At 41.3% G+C, this 26,192-nt stretch overlaps 3 protein-coding genes across 3 annotated transcripts in view; 2 read left to right on the top strand and 1 right to left on the bottom strand.

Moving 5' to 3' along the window:
- The first annotated feature begins 1,490 nt into the window (after positions 1-1,490).
- On the top strand, positions 1,491-10,984 carry LOC134464152 (gastrula zinc finger protein XlCGF52.1-like). Its single transcript, XM_063217613.1, has 2 exons — positions 1,491-1,858; positions 8,915-10,984. Exons 1-2 carry the CDS (start codon positions 1,504-1,506, stop codon positions 9,883-9,885), a joined length of 1,326 nt encoding a protein of 441 aa, XP_063073683.1. The 5' UTR covers positions 1,491-1,503; the 3' UTR covers positions 9,886-10,984.
- Positions 10,985-16,434: 5,450 nt separating this feature from the next.
- LOC134464328 (gastrula zinc finger protein XlCGF52.1-like) lies at positions 16,435-19,523 on the bottom strand. The gene is made up of 2 exons (XM_063217795.1): positions 19,196-19,523; positions 16,435-17,546 (listed from the first exon to the last, which is right to left on the bottom strand). The coding sequence occupies exons 1-2, from the start codon at positions 19,521-19,523 to the stop codon at positions 16,618-16,620; spliced, it is 1,257 nt and encodes a 418-aa protein (XP_063073865.1). The 3' UTR covers positions 16,435-16,617.
- Positions 19,524-25,879: 6,356 nt separating this feature from the next.
- LOC134464151 (transcription termination factor 1-like) overlaps positions 25,880-26,192 on the top strand; it is a 7,824-nt gene continuing 7,511 nt past the window's right edge. Inside the window, exon 1 of the mRNA XM_063217612.1 lies at positions 25,880-25,972. Coding sequence (XP_063073682.1) covers positions 25,882-25,972 — 91 coding nt within the window. The 5' untranslated portion in view covers positions 25,880-25,881. The remainder of the gene's footprint in view (positions 25,973-26,192) is intronic.

The raw sequence follows: 26,192 nt of genomic DNA, 5'->3' as shown, positions 1-26,192 counted from the left end.
TTTCGTGGAGCACAGAGTTGTGTGCTTGTGCTGCCTGGCGGCAATGCAGAAATTGTTTCGCTACATCCCAAATAAACATATGGAAGAGCTCTACAAGAATCTGCTATTTTCTGTGCTGTTAGGAAGTATGTTAAATAAACGTAATTAACTTACAAGGGGATTTCTCACAGGCACAGTTTGGCACGTCTCCAGTCTCATATGTTGACTGCCATCACCTTTTCATGTTTACAAGGTGCACAGTGAAATGCACAGAAGTAGGCCTATGTATTGAACATGAATTGGGTTTTATTTCTGGTGAGTTAGAATTAAACTGGTGAGTTAACACCAAAATGTGTAGCATGGAAATCTACGGTTATATTGAAGAGTGAAGTGTTGGACACCAGGTCAACAAACAAGAACGGCTGACAGCAAAGCATCAAGGATATCTGGGCTACCATAGCTCCCATACAGTTTCTGCCATTGACTTCAATGTAAAACACATCATGGCATTGATTAAGACAGAGAGAGAGTCCTAACCAAGTATTGAACATTGCATGTTATGTAGAAAGTACCAAATTTCAACTGATTTGATGTGAAACGAATTTTGATGAAGAAAATTGTGCTTTTATTACAATATTCTAATGATGCGAATTCCCCAATTCATGGGTTTTTTTGAGCTGGAAGGCCAAAATATGTAAAAAGAAAAAAATGAATGATTGGAATAGTTTAACAACTGGGCCATGAATCTACAATCCATGACAGCTTAACATTATTGATGGAATTATGGAAATACATAAATGTTTCATGCTATTCTAATGAAGTGGCCTGGAGCTGTAGATACTACTGTGTTGATATGTGAAGTTCTACATGTTACCACAAGATGGCAGTATGACCCCTGTCCCCTGGCTATATAAGCAGAGTGTATTGCAGTGAATCTGGGGCAGGGATGGGCAACTGGAGGCCCGGGGGCCACATGCGGCCCGGCTCCTCACTCAGAAGAAACATAATTATAATTAAAGAAGTAAATAAAAAATTACCAGATTTTTCTAAACACTACTGAATTAATCTGTTGTGATTATACTGTTGGCAGATAGAAAACACTCCCATTCCTTCCAAATCAAGTCATTGAGCAACCAACTGCATCTAGAGCTATTGTATGGGAGTTGCAGTCTGATCCCTGGTCATGTGGCCCTCCGATGGTGGCGATGAAAAAATGTGGCCCTCCGTATCATGAAAGTTGCCCATCCCTGATCTGGCGTGTTACACTCTTAAAGATTCTGACTTCAACACTTGGTGTCTGTCTACATCTACTATCCACGGTACTGCTGATTTAATCTTCTACACTCATTACCTTGTTCCTAGCATGCTGGTTTAGGCTTGCACCGCCATTACTGTGAGGTTGGATTGCAAATGTAAAAAAAAAAAAAAAAAAACGTTACCAGTAATTGTCATCATTTCTGTTCAGATTCAAGGTCTGTAGCTACTAAGATGCCATCTGCAGAAGTCAACTCTCCACTCCAGCTGATGAGGAGCGTCAAAGAAGAGACAGAGGAGTTCAGCTCAACTGATTCTCCATCCCAGCTGAACATAAAAGAAGAGAGAGGAGAGGTCCCTGGTTCTCAAGAACAGCTGGAGATAAAAGAAGAGAGAGAAGAGTTCCCTGCGTCTCCATCCCAGCTGAACATAAAAGAAGAGACCGAGCATTTCCCCGGTTCTCCACCTCAGCTGAGGAGCGTAAAAGAGGACAGCGAGGAGATGCTGCGTTCTCTGTACAGTCTGAGGAGCGTATCTGTAGTGCTGGTGGACTGCTGTAGACCACAAGGACGGCAGGAGAACAATGAAGAGAACCACAGAGATGCCGAGGCAACCAAGAGATCTGGTAAGACATCTCATGAAAGGCTTATAATATAGAACAAGTATTTGCTAAAAGTATTTGCTAACCTGCCTTGACTCACATATGAATTTAAAGGCCAACTTCCGATAAAACACAGTTTTACTCACTCCTTTTGAAGATCGGACGGTCACCCCAAGTTAAACTCACTTGCAAGGCTCTCATAGCGGTGCGTCACCTCGCCTGGCTGTGTTTCCCGGTGTTTCCCAATTTACATTAATAATGCAGAGAAACAAGCGAATCACGAAAGCCTTTCTGTGTTTCGTCACGTCGAAAGAAGGCGTTGCCCACAAAGGTTTATGTCGACCCATTTTCCTAAAAACATGTTGAGTATTTTTTTTCTGCTTGTTTTCAATACAAGCAACGTCTGGTGGCCCGAAATCTAGCTTAGCTTAGCTATCAGCTGGTTGCTACTCTCAGGTACACACACAGCACAAAGCCTCATCCATACAGCAAGCCCACTCTGGTGGTTGCTCCGTGCCTACAGCTCGCCTAGGGATCGCTGTCGAAAGAGCACAGCCCTGAATGGAGCATGCACGCCTCCGTTGGCGCCCCTATAGTGCAGTACCACCCGGAGAAGTGGCGACTCTGTTTCCCATTACATTCTATCCAAGAACAGGAGGACTGAGCCAATCAGAGATGCATTTCCACGAGAGCAGGAAGAGTGAGCCAATCAGAGACGCTTTTCCACGAGAAACACGGAACACCCTCTCGTTTCTCCACAAGCCACATTGCTAGCTTGCAAAAATGGCTTGAAACAAACAACCAGAACGTTTTTTAAAACAGGACCAACGCGTAACGCATTCAATACCAATGGGGAACACAGCAATATTAATCAAATGACGTTGAGAGGCCATCTTTAAGTGCCATGCCATTTCTAACCCGTATGGTTCAGTATGATGTCTATCCACCTTTTGCCGCTACTACAGCTTCATGTTATGGTCCACAAGGTTGAGGACTGTGTGTATTGTGTTTCTGTCAACTTTTCATGTTGGAAGTGGCCCACTCCAAACTGTTTCCACAACATTAGGAGTATGTAATTGTCCAACATGTTTTGGTATCCTTAAGTTGTAATTAGCTACAAAATGATGCCTTTATTTGACAGGACAGCGATCGGGAAATTACCCTGGCCGAACTCGAACTGGGGTCCTCGTGGGCATGCAAGCCCCAAATATTGGGGGGATTAGTGCCTTGCGCCACAGCGCGCCCAGTTCTATTTCATAACATCAAGACTTGCACTGAGAGGCGTTATTAACTCTGCAACAGGTGGACCAACATCATATTTCATAACATCAAGACTTGCACTGAGAGGCGTTATTAACTCTGCAACAGGTGGACCAACATCATATTTCATAACATCAAGACTTGCACTGAGAGGTGTTATTAAATCTGCAACAGGTGGACCAACATCATATCTCATAACATCAAGACTTGCACTGAGAGGCGTTATTAAATCTGCAACAGGTGGACCAACATCATATTTCTAATGAGAGGCGTTATTAAATCTGCAACAGGTGGACCAACATCATATTTCATAACATCAAGACTTGCACTGAGAGGCGTTATTAAATCTGCAACAGGTGGACCAACATCATATTTCATAACATCAAGACTTGCACTGAGAGGCGTTATTAACTCTGCAACAGGTGGACCAACATCATATTTCATAACATCAAGACTTGCACTGAGAGGCGTTATTAAATCTGCAACAGGTGGACCAACATCATATTTCATAACATCAAGACTTGCACTGAGAGGCGTTATTAAATCTGCAACAGGTGGACCAACATCATATTTCACCGTATGGCAGTGTTTCTCAAACTTTTTCAGCCCGAGGACCACTTTGTCACCCCAAAAATGTTCAGGGAACACCTGTCAACCGAATTGACAGATGACGGGTGGTAATTCAACACTGCTAACTTTGATGCAGATCACTTACTTTTTATTCACATTTACAAGCACATCTTATTGTGGTGAAAATGTGACTTCAGCTATGTTTAGCTTTGTAATAACTGTTACAAATAAAGCCTTCTGCTAGCTTGTCTTGGAACAGTGAGAGGCGTTATTAAATCTGCAACAGGTGGACCAACATCATATTTCATAACATCAAGACTTGCACTGAGAGGCGTTATTAACTCTGCAACAGGTGGACCAACATCATATTTCATAACATCAAGACTTACACTGAGAGGCGTTATTAACTCTGCAACAGGTGGACCAACATCATATTTCATAACATCAAGACTTGCACTGAGAGGCGCGTTATTAACTCTGCAACAGGTGGACCAACATCATATCTCATAACATCAAGACTTGCACTGAGAGGCGTTATTAACTCTGCAACAGGTGGACCAACATCATATTTCATAACATCAAGACTTGCACTGAGAGGCGTTATTAACTCTGCAACAGGTGGACCAACATCATATTTCATAACATCAAGACTTGCACTGAGAGGCGTTATTAAATCTGCAACAGGTGGACCAACATCATATTTCATAACATCAAGACTTGCACTGAGAGACGTTATTAACTCTGCAACAGGTGGACCAACATCATATTTCACCGTATGGCAGTGTTTCTCAAACTTTTTCAGCCCGAGGACCACTTTGTCACCCCAAAAATGTTAACGGACAACCTGTCGAATTGACAGGTGACGGGTGGTAATTCAACACTGCTAATTTTGATGCAGATCACTTACTCTTTATTCACATTTACAAGCCTGTATTATTGTGATGAAAATATGACGTCAGCTATGTTTAGCTTTTTTAATTCGGTCACAAATATAGCCAACTGCTAGCTTGTCTTGGAACAGTGAGAGGCGTTATTAAATCTGCAACAGGTGGACCAACATCATATTTCATAACATCGAGACTTGCACTGAGAGGCGTTATTAACTCTGCAACAGGTGGACCAACATCATATTTCATAACATCAAGACTTGCACTGAGAGGCGTTATTAACTCTGCAACAGGTGGACCAACATCATATTTCATAACATCAAGACTTGCACTGAGAGGCGTTATTAACTCTGCAACAGGTGGACCAACATCATATTTCATAACATCAAGACTTGCACTGAGAGGCGCGTTATTAACTCTGCAACAGGTGGACCAACATCATATTTCATAACATCAAGACTTGCACTGAGAGGCGTTATTAACTCTGCAACAGGTGGACCAACATCATATTTCATAACATCAAGACTTGCACTGAGAGGCGTTATTAAATCTGCAACAGGTGGACCAACATCATATTTCATAACATCAAGACTTGCACTGAGAGGCGTTATTAACTCTGCAACAGGTGGACCAACATCATATTTCATAACATCAAGACTTGCACTGAGAGGCGTTATTTAATCTGCAACAGGTGGACCAACATCATATTTCATAACATCAAGACTTGCAATGAGAGGCGTTATTAACTCTGCAACAGGTGGACCAACATCATATTTCATAACATCAAGACTTGCAATGAGAGGCGTTATTAACTCTGCAACAGGTGGACCAACATCATATTTCATAACATCAAGACTTGCACTGAGAGGCGTTATTAACTCTGCAACAGGTGGACCAACATCATATTTCATAACATCAAGACTTGCACTGAGAGGCGTTATTAAATCTGCAACAGGTGGACCAACATCATATTTCATAACATCAAGACTTGCACTGAGAGGCGTTATTAAATCTGCAACAGGTGGACCAACATCATATTTCTAATGAGAGGCGTTATTAAATCTGCAACAGGTGGACCAACATCATATTTCATAACATCAAGACTTGCAATGAGAGGCGTTATTAACTCTAAAACAGGTGGACCAACATCATATTTCATAACATCAAGACTTGCACTGAGAGGCGTTATTAAATCTGCAACAGGTGGACCAACATCATATTTCATAACATCAAGACTTGCAATGAGAGGCGTTATTAACTCTGCAACAGGTGGACCAACATCATATTTCATAACATCAAGACTTGCAATGAGAGGCGTTATTAACTCTGCAACAGGTGGACCAACATCATATTTCATAACATCAAGACTTGCACTGAGAGGCGTTATTAAATCTGCAACAGGTGGACCAACATCATATTTCTAATGAGAGGCGTTATTAAATCTGCAACAGGTGGACCAACATCATATTTCATAACATCAAGACTTGCAATGAGAGGCGTTATTAACTCTAAAACAGGTGGACCAACATCATATTTCATAACATCAAGACTTGCACTGAGAGGCGTTATTTAATCTGCAACAGGTGGACCAACATCATATTTCATAACATCAAGACTTGCAATGAGAGGCGTTATTAACTCTGCAACAGGTGGACCAACATCATATTTCATAACATCAAGACTTGCAATGAGAGGCGTTATTAACTCTGCAACAGGTGGACCAACATCATATTTCATAACATCAAGACTTGCACTGAGAGGAGTTATTAACTCTGCAACAGGTGGACCAACATCATATTTCATAACATCAAGACTTGCACTGAGAGGCGTTATTAAATCTGCAACAGGTGGACCAACATCATATTTCATAACATCAAGACTTGCACTGAGAGGCGTTATTAAATCTGCAACAGGTGGACCAACATCATATTTCTAATGAGAGGCGTTATTAAATCTGCAACAGGTGGACCAACATCATATTTCATAACATCAAGACTTGCAATGAGAGGCGTTATTAACTCTAAAACAGGTGGACCAACATCATATTTCATAACATCAAAGTGAGTGAAAGCCCATTGTCATTGTGACACAGCACACAAGTGAACACTGCACACAACGAAATTGCATTTATGCCTCACCCGTGCAAGGGGGCAGCCCTCAGTGGCGCCCCATGGGGAGCAGTGCGGTGGGACGGTACCATGCTCAGGGTACCTCAGTCATGGAGGAGGGTGGGGGAGAGCACTGGTTGATTACTCCCCCCACCAACCTGGCGGGTCGGGAGTCGAACCGGCAACCTCTGGGATGCAAGTCTGACGCCCTAACCGCTCACCCATGACTGCCCTATCAAGACTTGCACTGAGAGGCGTTATTTAATCTGCAACAGGTGGACCAACATCATATTTCATAACATCAAGACTTGCAATGAGAGGCGTTATTAACTCTGCAACAGGTGGACCAACATCATATTTCATAACATCAAGACTTGCACTGAGAGGCGTTATTAAATTTGCAACAGGTGGACCAACATCATATTTCATAACATCAAGACTTGCACTGAGAGGCGTTATTAAATCTGCAACAGGTGGACCAACATCATATTTCATAACATCAAGACTTGCACTGAGAGGCGTTATTAAATCTGCAACAGGTGGACCAACATCATATTTCATAACATCAAGACTTGCACTGAGAGGCGTTATTAACTCTGCAACAGGTGGACCAACATCATATTTCATAACATCAAGACTTGCACTGAGAGGCGTTATTAACTCTGCAACAGGTGGACCAACATCATATTTCATAACAACAAGACTTGCACTGAGAGGCGTTATTAACTCTGCAACAGGTGGACCAACATCATATTTCATAACATCAAGACTTGCACTGAGAGGCGTTATTAAATCTGCAACAGGTGGACCAACATCATATTTCATAACATCAAGACTTGCACTGAGAGGCGTTATTAAATCTGCAACAGGTGGACCAACATCATATTTCACCGTATGGCAGTGTTTCTCAAACTTTTTCAGACCGAGGACCACTTTGTCCGCCCCAAAAATGTTCAGGGACCACCTGTCAACCGAATTGACAGATGACGGGTGGTAATTCAACACTGCTAATTTTGATGCAGATCACTTACTTTTTATTCACATTTACAAGCCTGTCTTATTGTGATGAAAATATGACTTAAGCTATGTTTAGCTTTTTAATTCTGTCACAAATATAGCCAACTGCTAGCTTGTCTCGGAACAGTAGGAATCTCCTGGCGGACCACCTGAGCTCTGTCGCGGACCACCAGTGGTCCCCGGACCACACTTTGAGAACCACTGCCGTATGGGTTTGAAATGGGATGGTACGTTCATATACGAGCGTTTTGGAGAGCGTGCACATCCAGATTAAAGGAACAGACCACCCTTTTTGATTTTCACATATTTGCAGTATTTCCCAGCATTGTTCATGAATGTGCATATCATTTTCTTCTCTTTGTTTTCAGTACTTAGATTTATTGGATCAGAATTATTAGCATAGCTTAGCATAATCACTGAAAGTAACTGGTATCTTTAGCATCAAGCCACAAGTGATCACTGGACCAAATTAAATTGCTGTTTTATACTCTGGTGAATGTTACATTCATTTTAAAGTGGTTTATAAGTACATTTGATGATGTTTTATTTTGTACCATAGACTTGCATTACTATGCCTAATTTGGGTATACTGTCAAACAGGGCAATGCAAACACATAGACGAAAATGATACGCACATTCATGAATAATGCTTGGAAATACTGCAATTATGTGAAAATCAAAAAAGGGTGGTCTGTTCCTTTAAACAGGTGCCGGACTTAAACACGATTAAACATGAAAGGAAGAAAGGTCCTCACACTGTTGCTGCTCCAGGTTTCTTAACGCAACGTTTCGACCATGCAGTCTGGTCTTCGTCAGGTGTATGTGAGTTTGTGTGACATGACAGTTCTTTTAAAGACTCTTGAAGGAAGGGGCGGGCGCAATGCGCCGTTGAGCAGCAACAGTGTCTGGACCTTCCTTCTTTTCACGTTCATATACGAGTCAAGGCAGGTTAGCGAATACTTTTGCCGATATAGTCCAGATGGTTATGGGCTCATATTAAAGGGTAAGAATTAAAGTAATACTAAACTTTCATGGTGTTTTTTTCAAATCACCCCAACATTTATTGTTGAATAGGTAAAACGCTTCCAAAATGGCAAACCTGCATAAAATCCTGATCCACCTACTTTTGACATTTTAAAATGACAAAAATGACCTATTGATGACAACGGTGTGCGTGTGTGTGCGTGTGCGTGTGTGTGTTCTGTTGTTAATAGTTTGCTCTGTTCTATTCTTCACAGAGCATCAGCTTCACTGCAGTTCCAGTGGAGCAGAGTTTAGTGGAAAAACACATTCTGCTGCCCTCACCACAGAGAGGCGTTACCCTTGCAGTCAGTGTGACAAGAGCTTTAAGACAAAAGAAAACCTCCACAAACACCAGCTTGTTCACACTGGGGAGAAACCATTTTCATGCACGGACTGCGGAAAGAGTTTCTCAACTTCTTTTAACCTCCACATACATCACCGCGTTCACACTGGAGAGAAGCCGTACGCTTGCAGTCAGTGTGGCAAGAGCTTTAAGACAAAAGCAGAGCTCCAACGCCATCAGCTTGTTCACACAGGGGAGAGACCATACGTTTGCAGTCAGTGTGAAAAGAGCTTTAAGAGAAAATATGAGCTCCAAACACACCAGCTTGTTCACACAGGGGAGATACCATTTTCATGCTCTGACTGTGGAAAGAGATTCTCACATTCTTTTCAGCTCCACTCACATCGTCGCGTTCACACTGGAGAGAGGCCGTACGTTTGCAGTCAGTGTGAAAAGAGCTTTAAGAGAAAACATGAGCTCCAAACACACCAGCTTGTTCACACAGGGGAGAGACCATACGTTTGCAGTCAGTGTGACAAGAGCTTTAAGAGAAAAGATGAGCTCCAAACACACCAGCTTGTTCACACAGGGGAGAGACCATTTTCATGCTCTGACTGTGGAAAGAGATTCTCACGTTCTTTTCAGCTCCACTCACATCGTCGCGTTCACACTTTAGAGAGGCCGTACGCTTGCACTCAGTGTGACAAGAGCTTTAAGACAAATGCAGAGCTCCAACGCCACCAGCGTGTTCACACAGGGGAGAAACCATTTTCATGCATCGACTGTGGTAAGAGTTTCTCACAGTCTTTTAACCTCCACAGACATCGCAGCATTCACACTGGAGAGAAGCCGTATGCTTGCAGGAAGCGTGACAAGAGCTTTACGACTAAATCAAAATTCTAAAGTCACCAGCGTGTTCACACGGGATAGAAACCATATTCATGCACCGACTGTGGAAAGAGTTTCTCACATTCTTCTCACTTCCACTTACATTGTCGCATTCACGCTGGAGAGAAGCTGTACGCTTGCAGTCAGTTTGACAAGAGCGTTAACACTAAAACACAACTCCAAATCCACCAATACAGTGGTGCTCATATGTTTACATACCCCAGCAGAATATACGCTTTCTCTGCGATTTCTCACAAAATATGATATATTACACAAAAACCTTTTTTTCACTCATTGCTAGTGACTGGCTTAAGATATTTATTAGCAATATTCTGTGTTTACTCTTTCAAAAGCATGATCACAACCCAAACTACCCAAATGACCCTGTTCAAAAGTTTACATACCCTAATGTCTGATGCTGAATACGGCCCTGTTTAACATCAAGGGCCGCTCTAAATTGTTTGTGGTAGTTGTGGATAAGGCTCTTAATGTTCTCAGATGACAAAACAACACATTCTTCCTGGCAGAATGGTTGTTTCCTATAATATCTTTGGGTGTCTTGCTGGAACCTCACATTTGAGGTTTCCCCTGAGTGGCTCAATGATGTTGAAATCAGGAGAGTGAGATGGTCGCACAAAAACCTTCATTTTATTCTTTCTGAAGCTAATGACGGGTTGATTTGGCTTTCTGTGTCGAAATATTGTCATGTTGGCTCTGTTGGAATTTCAATTCAGAAATTCAATATGAGGGGTTTGGTTGGAATCAAGCCAATGGGAAAGGGAATCATTGCATTGCAATGATCATTGCAAGGGAAATTGTTCAGGAGGCATAGGTGTTAGAACTATATTTACGTGTTATCCTATAGTTGAGCAAACATTATGCCTTGGTAACAAATGGGCCTGCGGCTCAGTGGAAAATTACTGGACTGTGCGATTACTGGACTGTGCGAAGACTTTCTCTGCACCAGAACGAAGGAATGCATCCTTGAAATAACCACAACAAAGTACATCTTTTAGATAGCGGGCCAAGGCCTGTGTGTTTGTGTGTGTGTGTGTGTGTGTGTGTGTGCGGAAACTAATCTCAACCGGGATGTGTGTCCCCCACCCCCTAGCGGTTGAGAACCAGGACTGTCCTTAATAAAACGGCTGGAGAGAGAGAGGCCTGTCAGAGTGATTGGGGAAGATTGTACTGACAGTCCTCTTTACTCGCTCTCCAAGCGCGCTTGAACTTAAATAACGATTCTCTGTGTCTATTCTGTTTTCAGGTGTTTCATATTACAAATGTTTAGGGTAAACCTAACATTTACGTGGTCCTTCGAACCATATCCCAAGATACCCGACGATTGCACCGAACTCGATTGCACCTACTGTCTTACCCCTCCTCATAACATCGTGTTGATAAACACTGAGGGTCTTTCTCAAATGCAAGGCCAGTGTCCTTCCAAGTGTATCAGCCTAATTAGTCACGCCCAGTGATTGGATACTTTTTGGTGAACTCTACAGAATATCCAATCACTGGGTATGACTAATAAAGGGTATCCATTCAAATGGGGCCTTATTATTTCTAGCTTCGAACTTAATATTAATATTTCAGGACAAAAAATATAAAAAATCACAAAAATTACAATGGTAGAAAACTCCATTGACACCCATTCATTTTGCACTGGCCCGTGGTTAGGGTTAGCCAGTTGTGGCTAGTAGCTAGTTCCGTGAGTGAACACCCCCTGTGGGTACCATGCTCAGGGTACCTCAGAGGAGGATGGGGCAGAGCAATGATTGTTGGAAACCGCTGTCGGTCAAAAAAAAATGGCTCACGTGGTTGGCTGCCAGTGTCTTACCCCTCCTCATGACATCGTGTTGATAAACATTGAGAACCCATGTATAGCTCTGCCCCTGCTGCTTCCTCTTCCCGCTTTCTTACTTACCCCCAAACAGTAAGCATTGCTCCCCCTTGTGGCCTGAATTAACAATGACCATTACACTGTGAATCATGTGAACATTACAATTGCTGTTGCTTTTAAAGGGACACTGTGTGAGATTTTTAGTTGTTTATTTCCAGAATTCATGCTGCCTATTCACTAATGTTGCCTTTTTCATGAATACTTACCACCACCATCAAATTCAAAGTGTTCATTATGTCTGGAAAAATTGCACTTTTCATACATGAAAAGGGGGATCTTCTCCATGGTACGCCATTTTGAATTTCCTGAAATAGCCATTTTTAGCAGTAAAATTGACTGTACTTGGGCCATACTGGAAAATATTAGTCTATTACTTAGTGAACTTTCATGAAAAGATCAAATTTGGCGATAGGCAGCCCAGTTTCAATGAGCAGCATAGTTGCAGTACCTTTTTTGGCCATTTCCCGCATAGTGTCCCTTTAAATAAGCCTGCCCCTTTCGTAGTCTATCGCTGCATCATACCAGCATGGAGTAAGGTGCTTAAAGGTGAACTGTGTGGGATTTTTAGTTCGTTTATTTCCAGAAATCATGCTACCCATTCACTAATGTTAACTTTTTTCATGAAGACTTTCCACCACCATCAAATTCTAAGTATTCATTATGACTAGGAAAATTGCACCATGGTCCGCCATTTTGAATTAATTAATTAAAATTAAAATTAAAATGACTGTACTTGGGCCATACTAGAAAATATTAGTTTATTACTTAGTAAACTTTAATGAAAAGATCAAATTTGGCAATAAGCACGCCAGTTTCAATGAGTGCGTTTACATGCAGTTCAGTATCCCCGTATCCCGAATACAGTGCTTGAAGTGTGTGTGTGTGTGTGTGTGTGTGTGTGTGTGTGTGTGTGTGTGTGTGTGTGTGTGTGTGTGTGTGTGTGTGTGTGTGTGTGTGTGTCAGAGCTCCTGCACCAATCTTGTGCGCCACATTTTATAAGTGGCGAGGGTTCCTTCTCTCTTTTCTCTCTTTGAAAGCTTTAATGTCCTGAAAAAGGCAATTTGACTTACAGCACAGCATGGCATAAAAACATATAGGCTCACAATAAAAGCACACACAGTACAACAAATATACACAATAAATAGCTAGACATATAAGTTTACTATAGAAATAAACACGTAATTAATATAGACCACTGGTCAAATGCATCCGTTAACACAAGGGGATTGCTAAAAAAGAAAGAAAAAAAGAGGTAAATTGGAACAAATAGCCTATGAATGTCCATAATGTCAAGAATGTATCTCCCACATCTTGTTCAATTCATTAATTGCCATGGGGATGAAGGAGTTCTTAGCTCTATTTGTTCTAATGTTAGGGTACCTGCGTCCTGAAGGGAGTGTTTGGAACTTAACTGAGAGGGGGTGGGTAGTGTCAGTACAAACTTTGTCCGCTTTCTGTGCTAATCTATCTAAATAAAGTTTATGAAGCTCATTTTGCTGACGGCCCATTATTTTCCCACATGTTTTAACAATTTACTTTTGTGCGTCACTTTAGAGTGACCATACCAGCATACAATACCATAGCAGAGAACACTTTCAATAAAAGACTTGTAAAATAAGGTCAAAATAACTGTGTAGTCAACATGTAAGTTTCCTTAGGAAATAGGCTACAAACGTTGTTGACCCTTTTTATAGATTACATCTGCACAACTGCCCCATGATGGCTTGTGGTCTATAATTAGACCAAGGTATTTACAGTCTGTCACCACTTCAATCTCCTCTCCTCCAATAAGTCACTTCTTTTTGGATCACTGTCTTTTGGAGTGTTCCTGCACTTCTTTTTTTCCACTTCAAGCACTGCCTGAATATGATCGGGATATTTCCTCAAGTCTGCAGTTGGTGTTGGACTACGGTGGACAACAAACAACAAAATGTGCTCAAAGGTGACATTCCAAGAACATGGTTAAGCAGCAGGAAGTGGTAAACCAGCTAATAGATAGCCCACTAGTGTCAATTAGGTAAGAAAACTGAGCACTCCAGGCTCTTCTATTAGATGATTTACCACTACCACAAAGTTAACTTAGCCTGGTTTACTACAGAGCCAGGTTCTTGGAATACTCTTCAGTAGTAAACCAGGTCAGGTTAACCTTGTGGTAGAGGTAAATCATTTAATAGAAGAGCATCTTTTTGTGACACTGACTGATATGGAAAAAAAAAACAATATCACGATATGGATTACTTTATATCACGATAACGATATATATATCACGATATAGCACAATTACATACGTTTTCAGTTATTCTCTTTATTTGCTCTTTATTTTTTCATGTCGCAAAACAACCTTTCTTTAAAATGGATCTTTTTATTCTTATTTTTACCGTTACATTTACTTATAGTGTGTATTGTGACAACATGAAATGTAATGAAATGATATTCAATTGTATAAAATTGATAAAATTACTATCACGATATAAACGATATAGGAAAAAGGTCCACTTTTATATCACAATAACGATATATATCATCATATTGCCCAGCCCTACATACAACCCTCACCTTGTAGGCTAGCTTGCAGTGAAATGACAGTATGGTTGACTCCATAGTGCAGAAAGACTAACAAACCAACCAAGACTAACAAACAACATATATAAATACAGGTTGTATTGTATTGTATTGTATTGTAAATGTTGGTTATGGATGCATTTCTTCTGCTCAGCAGACCGGCCAAAAGATGGCCTGATATTTAAGAATCATTAAAGTTAAAGAGTAACATTTACAAAACAATTAAGCACAGTGCTGTTCATTGACGCAGCCGTTGAACAAATGAACCAGACAAGAGATGAAGAAAATCCAGTGTGAGATAGTGACTTAACAGTGTATTTACTTACTGTACATACTATACAGAATTTACTTTTACACATTTTCAGCAATAGGCCCACAATTAAAATCACTGAGGGACACTTTTCCAAATTCCTCCTAGTAAGAGGACTGAACAATATATTACACATTTATATCTATATTCATTACATTACATTACATTACATTTAGCTGACGCTTTCATTTATTCAAAGCGACTTACAACTATTATTTTCAGGGTATTGGTTACAGTCCCTGGAGCAATGTGGGGTTAGGTGCCTCGCTCAAGGGCACTTCAGCCATGGATGGAGATGTAGGGAGAGGTCAGGGGGGATTCGAAACGGCAAACCTTAAATTGCAAGACCAACTCTCAAACCACTAGGCCACGGCTTCCCCCATATTCACATGCATTTCTATATGCAGCCCTGGTGGTCCGCTTCAGGCCTACAAAACAGGATCTGGAAGCCGTGCCGGGATGGTATTGGTCAAGGGGGGCAGATTTTTTCAAGAGAGACCAGGGGGGGAAATTACACTTCCGGCCTGAAAATACAATGGGCCTCATTTATCAAACTTGCTTAGAAACCATCGCAGAAATGAGCGCAGATCTCAACGTACAACGAGGCTCACGTGAGATTTACTAAACATGTGAACTAGAGATGTCCCGATCCAGGTTTTTGCACTTCCGATCCGATACAGATATTTTATTTCACTTCCGATCCGATTCCGATACCGATACCGGTACCCGCGCAAGGGGGCAGCCCTCAGTGGCGCCCCATGGGGAGCAGTGCGGTGGGACGGTACCATGCTCAGGGTACCTCAGTCATGGAGGAGGATGGGGGAGAGCACTGGTTAATTACTCCCCTCACCAACCTGGCGGGTCGTAAGTCGAACAGACAACCTCTGGGATGCAAGTCTGACGCCCTAACCGCTCACCCATGACTGCCCTATGTGTGCTCCCTTGCCAAAGTCTCTCCTCACCAGGAGTAACAGAAACAGGACACACACGGTACGTCACATAAGTGAGTACACCCCTCACATTTTTTGCAGATATGTAAGTTTATATTTTCATAGGACAACATTAAAGATATTTGACTTTGACACAATGATTGGTGACCTGTTAACAACATACATATCCGTGTACATTTCTTGTTCACTCACAGAAAATCAAAATACAGCCATTAATGTTTGAAAATGTGCCATCAACAGTGAGTACACCATTAAAATCTGGTAGAGAAAGGGCCCAAATCGTCTAGAAATGAAAAGGGATTAAAAGGGAGGTCATCGGTGTGCATTTTAACCTTTCTTTACGTTGAACTTATACATTTTGAGTCTGCACCTGGATGAAATAGATCGGTGTGAGATTTGAATGAAATGGAGATTATCACAATCTGCTTCAGTAGTCACAGTGCATGTTGACACATGTTTCTTTTAGGTGTAATTCACCATCATGCTTGACTAGCCAGATGATACACTTTTTTTTATAAAACTCACTTGTTTACCATCACACATGCTTGACAACATCTAAAGCAAATTTCAGAAATAGCTTCTTTCTGACTCACCACAATGAACACCATTAAAATCCAGGTCACAGTACAACGCATTTTAACTTAAGTTACTTAGCATTGTAACAAAGTAAATATTACAGATTTGTACCCTGTACTGTTATGCCTTACAATACTGCATTACAGCAAAAAGTACTGCATACTCCCAGCACTGAACATTAAAATTACATCATGGGCGTCAAGGACCGCAAACGGCCCTCAAAACATAGGTTCCCCACCACTATTCTAGTCACAATGGCTGCTAGCAAACGGCCTCTCTTACGTAAGTACGACAGTGACTGAATTCCTCATTCAAGTGTGATGACAAGTGTGTCTTCAGGTGACAGACTGTGGGAAGCTTTGGTCACACTGACTACAAGTGACTCCAGTGTGAATGCGACGATGTGATTGGAGGTGAGATGAGCACAAGAAACTTTTTCCACGGTCGGTTCATGAAAATAGTTTCTGCCCTGTGTGAACACGCTGGTGGATTTGGAGCTCCTGTTTTCTCTTAAAGCTCTTGCTACACTGGCTGCAAGGGTACGGCCTCTCTGCAGTGTGAATGAGGCGATGTGTGAGGAGGCTAGAAGACTGTGAGAAACTCTTTCCACACTGACTACAAGCGTACGGCCTCTCTCCAGTGTGAATGCGATGGTGTACAGTGAGGCTATGATGATGTACGAAACCCTTTCCACAGGTTGTGCATGAAAATGGTTTCTCCCCTGTGTGAACAATCTGGTGGGATTGGAGCTCCTGTTTGGACTTAAAGCTCTGGTCACACTGACTGCAAGCGTACGGCTTCTCTCCGGTGTGAATGCGGCGATGTACGTAAAGGTTAGAAGAGTTTGAGAAGGTTTTACCGCAGTCGTTGCATGAAAATGGTTTCTCCCCTGTGTGAACCCATTGGTGGTCTTGGAGGTCTCTTTTTATCTTAAAGCACTTGTCACACTGACTGCAAACGTACGGCCTCTCTCCAGTGTGAACGCGACGATGTTTGTAGAGGGTAGAAGACTCTGAGAAACTCTTTCCACATTCGGTGCATGAAAAAGGTTTCTCCCCTGTGTGAACGCGCAGGTGGATTTGGAGCTCTGCTTTTCTCTTAAAGCTCTTGTTACACTGACTGCAAGCATACGGCCTCTCTTCAGTGTGACAAAGACAATGTTTGCGAAGGATACACAGCCGTGAAAAGGTTTTTCCGCAGTCACTGCATGAAAATGGTTTCTCCCCTGTGTGAACACGCTGGTGGATTTGGAGCCTGTCTATTCTCTTAAAGCTCTTGTTACACTGACTGCAGACGTACGGCCTCTCTGTGGTCAGGGCAGCAGAATGTGTTTTTCCACGAAACTCCTCTCCACTGGAACCGCTGTGGAGCTGATGCCCTGTGAAGAGTAGAATGGAAATGAATATTAATGGATGGTTGGCGTTTAAGGGCGTAACACAATTTAAAAAAAAAAGTAGAGTAGAATGGAACAAACTGTATTAACAATAGAGCAAAACACACACACAGTAGAAATTAATAAATGGGTGGTTGACGTTTAAGGGCGTAACGCAAAAAAAAAAAAAAGTTTTTCAAATTCCTGAAAAAAATGATGGATAAAAATTGGAAAAAAATTGAAAAAAATAAAGCACTTAGTGGTCTGTGGAATTTCACCTTATTTTTTGCCATTTTTGGGAAAATGTGTCCTGCATCAACACATAGCATAGGCATGTCACACCGCAGGAAAATGGAGTCACACCACAGGGAATTCACTGCATTATGGCCATTTTAATCCTTTTGTATACATGACTGACATCTGAGCTCATGCTAACTTGATAATGATATTGTGTTTAATCTTAATATGTGTTTTCATTAATAAAAAAACTTTTTTTTCCTCCTATAAGAGCAGTCACACCACAGGACACCATAAAATGAACCTAAGCATTGCGTGACGGAAAGATTACAATATGAAGACATATTAAGAGGTTAAGAGTCACCTTAAACTTCCACAGCACTCTCCAATAACTGAGGTACTGACTGGTTAGGAGCCAGTCTTTAAGACCCTTGTAGTTGGCCTTGCAGCTGCCCATTCACAAACATTGACATACATGTCACCCCACAGGACGCAATTTGTGTTACGAAATTGAACTTGTAGTTAATATTACTGTCTTGAGTTTTTTCCACATTCACATATCTTAATCTAAAGTTAAGATTTATGCAATCATGCCAAATGCTTCATACATTATTCAAAATGTTGTTGGTTAATTTATATATATATTATTATATATTGTTTCATTAATGTTACAGTCACACCGCAGGAAATTTGACATATAAACCTTTACATAAATCTTAACAAAAATGTTTCTTCTCATCTAAGACTAATATGAAACATAATGTACCACATCTTCTTTCATTGACATTTGTTTTTTAAAGGAAAATAACAGCTTTGTAGGTTTTTAACCAATGTTACGAAAAAACAAGGCGTCACGTCTCCCACCCAAATATGAAATCGATGACAAAGACATAAGGCCATAACGGTGTGTGAAGATTTAAGTTTTAAGTTTCAATTAATTCCATGGATATTTCAGGAGCAAATGAATGTTCAATTTAATAAAAGCACTTCAAAACATTGCAAGACTGAGACAGACTGAGACAGATTGATACAGGAAACAGCCAATAAATTGTTGCTCAGTATCTGACTACTTGTATTGCCTCATCATGACTGATTAAACATTTGCTTTGCTTTCAGTAGAAATGTAATGCATTGCAATGCATTGTAGAATTGAGTCGGATCGGATCGCATAGAATCGAATCGAATTGAATCGAATCCCTACCTCCCGAATCGCGATCGAATCGGATCGTGAGGGCAGTGCCGATCCACACCACTATCATAGACCACTTCGAAATGATCAGTTTCTCTGAATGTACAACTTATATACACTTATGTGTTTGAGTAAAATGAACATTGTTGTTTCATTCTATTAACATTACATCAACATTTCCTGTGAATTTCACATGAAAATATTATTTACAGCATTTATTGAGTCTTACCAGATCTATTCTCGTCGCTGTCCTCATATACGCTCCTCAGCTGTTCTGGAGAACCGGGGAACTGCTCCGACTCTTTATTTACGTTCAGCTGTTCTGGAGAACCAGGGAACTCTCCTCTCTCTTCTCCTTTTATGTTCAGCTGGGATGGAGAAGTGCAGACCTCTTCCCTCTTTTCTTTTACGTTCAGCTGTTCTGGAGAACAAGGGAACTCGACTCTCTCTTCTTTTATGTTCAGCTGGGATGGAGAGTCAGCTAAACTGAACTCTTCTGTCTCTTCTTTGACGCTCCTCATCAGCTGGAGTGGAGAGTTGACGTCTGCAGAGGCCATATTTGAAGTCTCCTCTGAACCTTTAAAAGTGAACAGAAACATCATGACAATTACTGGCAAAGTTTGTGATTTTTACATGTGCTACCCAACCTCACTTTAAACACTGTGCCAGCCAAACTGCTTTAGATACTTACTGTATGTGCTAGCTCGATCAAAATCTTGGTCATTTCAAAACAGCCACATCCCTATGGAAGACTGGATTGCTCTCAAAACAGCATACTTGAGTTGAATCTCTAGTAAATCCAACTAAAAGCTCTGTGGTGTCCTCTTCCAAGCTTAGGCAACACTAGAGAGAGTGCCTACACTGTATGTCTGATGGGTGTGTAGTGTACCTGTCTTATCCATTTTATTTTCAAAGAACTGCTTGCACTATGAGACTTGCGCCTCCAACTATGCTGCTAAATGCTGCTACTTGACCATGTTGGACTGCACGGTGTGTAGTACAGCACAGCTTTGACTTTTTGTATTCCACTATTGGACTGAACCTGCACTACCCCACAAGAACACACACACACACACGCACACGCACACGCACACGCACACACACACACACACACACGCGCACACGCGCACACGCGCACACGCGCACACACAGTACTGTACCGGGGGCGGCACCTTACCTGCAATACCTCAGTCCTGCAACATAAGACAATACAACATGCTGCTTACAATGCTGCTACCCCAATCTACTACTTTATATAACTATTGTTATTATACTGTTACTATTGTCACGGTTATTATCCTATTAATTGTAATGTCTACATTCTATAAGTTAGTTATCTCATCTTCTGTTTACATGTTCAATGATAAATGTTGAATGTTAAATGTTCATTTGTACTGTATTTACAATTGACCACTTATTGTTACCAGTCCATTACTGTTCAGTTACCTGTCCTGTCTTGCACTTTATGTCAGTCTGTAAAATGTCAGTCTTGTATTTGTCCTTGTCCTGGCATGGTAGGCCTATAGAGAGAAAACGCAATTTCATTTTTTTTGTATATCTTGTGCATATGAAGAGAGTGATAATAAAAGCTGACTTGACTTGACGGTCCATAATAAAGAAGAAGGATCACCGCTTGCTGTTTTTTATTTAGGTGAACAACGTGTTTCGCGTAGAAATATACAACACTTATCAGAAGGGCTTCAAACCGTTCATTTAGGGTTGACTTGATGGTGTTTATGGTGCATGTACTGTCTCCACTTCGAAAAAAAAAAAGCATTTCCAATAGCTCTTACATGCGTATCAATTACCATATGCACTATGTAAGAAAAGAGCATTTCACTTTAGAAGCACCTTGTTTTCAAATGTACACTGTAAAATAATGGTAGCCTATTAGCCTTCACAGTAAGTACCTCTGTACATTGTGCACCACCATGCAAAGAAATTGGAAACATGTCAAACCACCATTTAAGTTTGAGCAGGCATGGAAAGTTGTGGAATGCAATTAAGCGCTCAACCCAAAAACCCAAAAAAACCCTCATCTGTTTTGGCGCCCCTGTGTGCAGTGGCCTAGGCCAAGGTCAATGCAGGAACAAACAGTCTCCCTTGAGAGCCCTATCTCACGCCTTTCGTAAAGTCTTCACGAAAATAATAGATTAATTTTCGTGGTGCATTCACGTTATTGCCCGCCTTTCGTAAAGTCTTCACGAAAATAATAGATTAATTTTCACGCTGCCTATTCACTTGAATTGCCCCACTGCTGCTATGGTTATCCAAACGTCTGCAGGGGCGGGGAGGGGGTGCTGACAGAACACTGCTGATACACTTGGGACTCACTAATTCGACGCCCTTTCGGTACTTACGCCTTATGTCCCCTAAACCTGAACCTAAACCTAAACCTACCCTAACCTTAACCCTACTTAACCCTAAACCTAACCCTAACCCTAACCTTAACCCTAACCTTGACCCTAAACCTAACCCTAAATTGCTTGTTTGAAATGTTTGATTACCATGTGACGGTAGGCTACCGAAAGGGCATCAAACTAGTGGGTCGCTAGGCAACAGTCGGGCAATTCAAGTGAATAGGCAGCGTGAAAATTAATCTATTATTTTCGTGAAGACTTTACGAAAGGCGGGCAATAACGTGAATGCACCACGAAAATTAATCTATTTGTTTCGTGAATACTTCACGAAATGAGTGAGATACGGTTGCCCTTGAAGAACAACATAATGATGCTAGGCCCCCCCCTCGCACCCCCACAGAACCTGGGACTGTTTACTCTTCTGGTGGCCAGCAGGCTCCCAGAGGTGTGACTACTGAGGACCCTTTCCCCTATCCAACGCCTCCACTGTTGTGGTGTCTTTACGTTGTGTTGTCTTTAAAGGGACACTGTGTGAGATTTTTAGTTGTTTAGTTCCAGAATTCATGCTGCCCATTCACAAAATCTACCTTTTTGATGAATACTTACCACCGCCAAATTCCAAGTATTTATTATGACTGAGAAAATTGTACTTTTCATGTATGAAAATGGATCTTCTGTCTGTCATTTTGAATTTCCAGAAATATACATTTATTAGCTACAAAAATGACTGTACTTGGACCATACTAGAAGATATTTGTATATTCCTTAGTAAACTTTCATGTAAAGACCAAATTTGTCAATTGGCAGCCCAGTTTCAATGAGCAGCATGGTTGCAGTACCTTTGTTGACCATTTCCTGCACAGTGTCCCTTTAAATGTGCTGATCTGCTGAGGGTTTTTTAATTTATGTCTTCATATTGTGCAAACCATAATTTGAAGGCATTAGACTTTTTTCCCTCTCCTCTCCCCATGTTATTATTATTATATGCTTATAATGCCGCCTGTCTACCTGGTCCATGTCTACCCTACCCCTCCCTTGTCTTACACTGTATTGTGTATTGTGTAGGTGGGTTGACAGGTGTTCTTATGGGCGCTGCTCTTACGGCGACTGCACCCTGTGTGGTGAGAACGAATTTCCTCTTGGGGACAATAAAGGCTATTACTAAACTGTGTCCATGAGAAATCCCATTACAAGGTTTTATTCCCATTTATTTAAAAGAGCAGAGCATATTCCAGAAAGTATTGTGCTATCGAGTCTATGTTTATTTATAATATAGGCCTCTAACGACAGCATTTCCATACCGTCATCAACACAACAAGCACACAACCTTTTTTTCTCCACGAGCCTCGTTACACTAGAATAAAAAGGCATATGGGCACCGTAAAGTCCATAATAGCAGCGACTTCAGAGAAGCGTGTTAATGGAGCGCAGCGGTCAGATACAGATTGACTCGCCTACCAGCATCAGTACAAGATCTTGTTGAAAAATGAATGTATACTTGATGGACATAAATCCTCCTTTTTTAAAAAACATCTCTGGCCTACACCAACGGTCACGGTCTGATCCTCTGTATTATTTTGTCGGGAGAAAATATGTATTGCATTCCAATGTTTGTGTTGACTATTCTACACCAGAGAAAGTAAAGTAGTTGTAGTAACACAAACATTGAATGAACTAACGGACCTACCTGCACTTTTCGATGTATCCAAAGCTGTGGCTTAACACAAACAACGGGAAAGTAGCCCACATGTTCTGACTACACTTCGCCGGGACGGTGCTGCTGTGTTTGTTTTGACTTCCTTGCGCGAGAGGGAGGACGTGACGAATGACCAAATCTCGGCCAACTACCATGTCAAAATAAATCTCTACTTCAACGTAAAACACGTTACTAATACTAGTACTACCATATCATGACAATAACAACAACAATACGTTTGAGAGAAAATACATTCAAAAGAGCCACCCATCATATAAAGTAATGTAAAAGTCACCCAATTATTGGCAAGGAATGGCAGTATCACACCACCATGCATGCTATTATGATGTTGTGTTAATAAATGATTAAAGTTGGGCACCTTACTATATGCTGGTATGATATAAACTACTTTTAATGCATAGTCTATAAACCTCTGTATGATACATAGCCTGCCCTGACTGTATTGGGCTGTGCATGTTATTATAATGCCGTTATGCTTATAAACCAGTGGTTCCCAATCCCAACCTTTTTGGCCCGACGATGAAACCCCATTTTGACATCCCAAGGTTCTGGGACATAGGCATTATAAGGCATACACATTTTTTTTCACTGCAAAATTAAAACATCATTGAGCTACATGAAGTTGTGAGGAATATATATATATGAACTTTATTACAGGCTCTAGAACCAATAGGTAGACACACATCGTAGAATACATAAAAACAATAAAATAAAAAATAGGCAGAAAAAGAAAAGGAAGAGAGAAGGAGAGAGAGAAAAAACACAACAAGCAATAATGCCTAAGCATATACAAACATATCTGTCATGACCCTCTTAAAAGGCAGCCATACCAATGCTTCCACATAGGCTAGGCCACCAGTGGTACACGTACCACAGTTTGAGCACCACTGATATAGGCTATTGTCATGTCAGGGTAGTTGCACGGTGAGCATAGGCAAAGTTGGAGAGATGAAACGATGAGTGAATGACAAAGCCCATTGTGATAAGAATGTCTTTGATTATCTTCGACATGACGCAGCAAATGCCATTCTTGTTCAGCAAGCCGTTTAATGGTCATGTTTAGCATCCGAGACAATTGTTGTTTTCCTCGTACAGCAACAGCGTCGTGGGCACCGTCCGTTTGTCTGTAGGCAACCTGTTCTCGCTCCAAAAAATGGATTGAGTGAATGGGAGGGTGTAGGCTAATGTAGGCCTACCATGTGGGCACAGAGCTACATAAACCATGCTATTGAATGTATTCTCCCAGCATCACTACGTCCTTGCTTCCTGAAGTGGGCCTAGGCATATGAAGTGATGGGGTGCACATTGAAGAGATACTATATACTGTAGCATGTTCAGAGATGCAATCGATTATAATGCAATTTAACTAATGGGAATATTGTTTATCTTACTTTTACTTATTTCGGTGTACATTGATTTTTCAATTATTTTTTTTTTTTGCTATACTTTTTCTTCCAAATGGCCCCTTCACGGTCTCCCAGGGGTCCCAGGCCACCACTTTGAAACACTGGCTTACAGAGCCTATAGGACCCCTAGTGCTTTTCTCACAGTGAAGGTTTTTCAATGAACTTTTCATTGTAAATCTTCTTTTTTTATGAAGAATAGACCTATATTATGCATTCTTTGATATCTTGCACCCACAGTAATTGCTTTTTGGGATTTGTGTGCACCTCACACTTTTTTGGAAGAGAGAAATTGCACATCATGACCCGAGTTCGAGTCTGGTTTGGGTTATTATCCAATTCCCCTACCCAATCTCTCTCTCTCCCACTCACTTTTCTATCATTTTTTCACTGCCCTATCAAATGAAGACATGAGGCCCATTTTATAGGCCAACACACCATTTTAACAGATCTCATTACATTATTATGATAGGCTAGGACCCAGAGTTGTATAAAAAATAAAAGTTCTCTTACAAATGCAATTACAACGGTGCTATGACTACATGGCTTCAACTTTATAGGCTAATAATATGCTTATAGTATTGCTGCTGTAAGAGCACTTATAGGCCTACCTCTACATTTATACAACTCTGCTAGGTCCTCACACACAGACATAACAGAGCACAATACCAGCGCATTCATGCAGCCAGTGGAACTTTTATTTTGAAGCGTTTTCAAGTACGTTGACTATGTTCTTTTCCTCTAATCTGAAAGTTTGCGGCTGGCACGAGTCAGCAGCAGCGTACAGGTCTTGTCTGGCTGTATTATTCGCCCACAGAGAGACACGGAAATACATGCCAGGCATAAAAAAACATGTGCGATATCCAAATTCTCTACGAAGATGAAATCGGACTTATTTCTCTGACAAGTTAACCCAGCTGTCCACTCAGGCGCGCGTGCATCGTTATCAACATTCCCCCACGTGTGCTGCGGACTCGGTACGATGGAAGTGGTCCACAAAGTGAGGAAAAAGAACAAGAACCATCTCACTGCAGAGTTACCAGAAGCTAGTGATACATACCACACACGCGATGAAGAAAACATTCACAAGAAGCTCAAAAAGAAAAAGAAGAAAATCAAAGAAAGTGGGAGTGGCAATGGTAGCTCCAAGTGTCAGGCTGCTGGGGCTGAGAGAACGATGATGAAGAAAAGTAAACATAAAGGAGAAAAGGTGGATGTGAACTCCGGGGTGCTTGTGGACAGCAGTTGTCAAGAGGGAGAGGAGACGAAAAAGAGGAAGAAAAGAAGAATTGTGAATACTGGACATCTCGAGCGGGACAAGAATAAGAAGAAAACGAAAGTTGGTGGGAGTGGTGATGGCAGTGCAGCCGATCAGGCTGATGCTGCGAAGAGAATGATGAAGAAAAGGAGACGAGAGAAGGTGGCTGTGAATTCCATGGTGCTGGAGGACGGCAGTTGTCAAGCGATGGAGGAGAAGAAAAAGAGGAAGAAAAGAAGAATCGAGGAGACGGGACATCTCGAGCTGGGTAAGATGCCACCTCTCACATTTCGCATCAAAATAAGTCAAAATGCTCTTTTTGCCACGTGAAACTTATTGCAAAAGACAAAGTTGTGAGGAAGTTTGAGCCAAGCAAAACAGTGTTTAGACTACTTAAGTTAGCTTGACAAACGCAACAAATGTGTCTTTGGTCGCTAAATAATAGAACAATGCAATATCACTTTAGTAGTAGCCTAGATTTTAAATGG

This window comes from Engraulis encrasicolus, chromosome 15 (assembly GCF_034702125.1).
Source record: "Engraulis encrasicolus isolate BLACKSEA-1 chromosome 15, IST_EnEncr_1.0, whole genome shotgun sequence".
Taxonomy (NCBI): Eukaryota; Metazoa; Chordata; class Actinopteri; order Clupeiformes; family Engraulidae; genus Engraulis; species Engraulis encrasicolus.
This window is presented reverse-complemented; position numbering and strand designations above follow the sequence as displayed.

What these genes read in the sequence shown, in the direction of transcription:
- LOC134464152 (XM_063217613.1), top strand. Translation starts at nt 1,504, where the DNA reads ATGAGGAGCGTCAAAGAAGAGACAGAGGAGTTCAGCTCAACTGATTCT. An exon ending in CGAGGCAACCAAGAGATCTG is followed by an intron (nt 1,859 to 8,914) that starts GTAAGACATCTC and finishes TATTCTTCACAG; the next exon opens with AGCATCAGCTTCACTGCAGT.
- LOC134464328 (XM_063217795.1), bottom strand. Translation starts at nt 19,523, where the DNA reads ATGGCCTCTGCAGACGTCAACTCTCCACTCCAGCTGATGAGGAGCGTC. An exon ending in CAGCGACGAGAATAGATCTG is followed by an intron (nt 17,547 to 19,195) that starts GTAAGACTCAAT and finishes TACTCTTCACAG; the next exon opens with GGCATCAGCTCCACAGCGGT.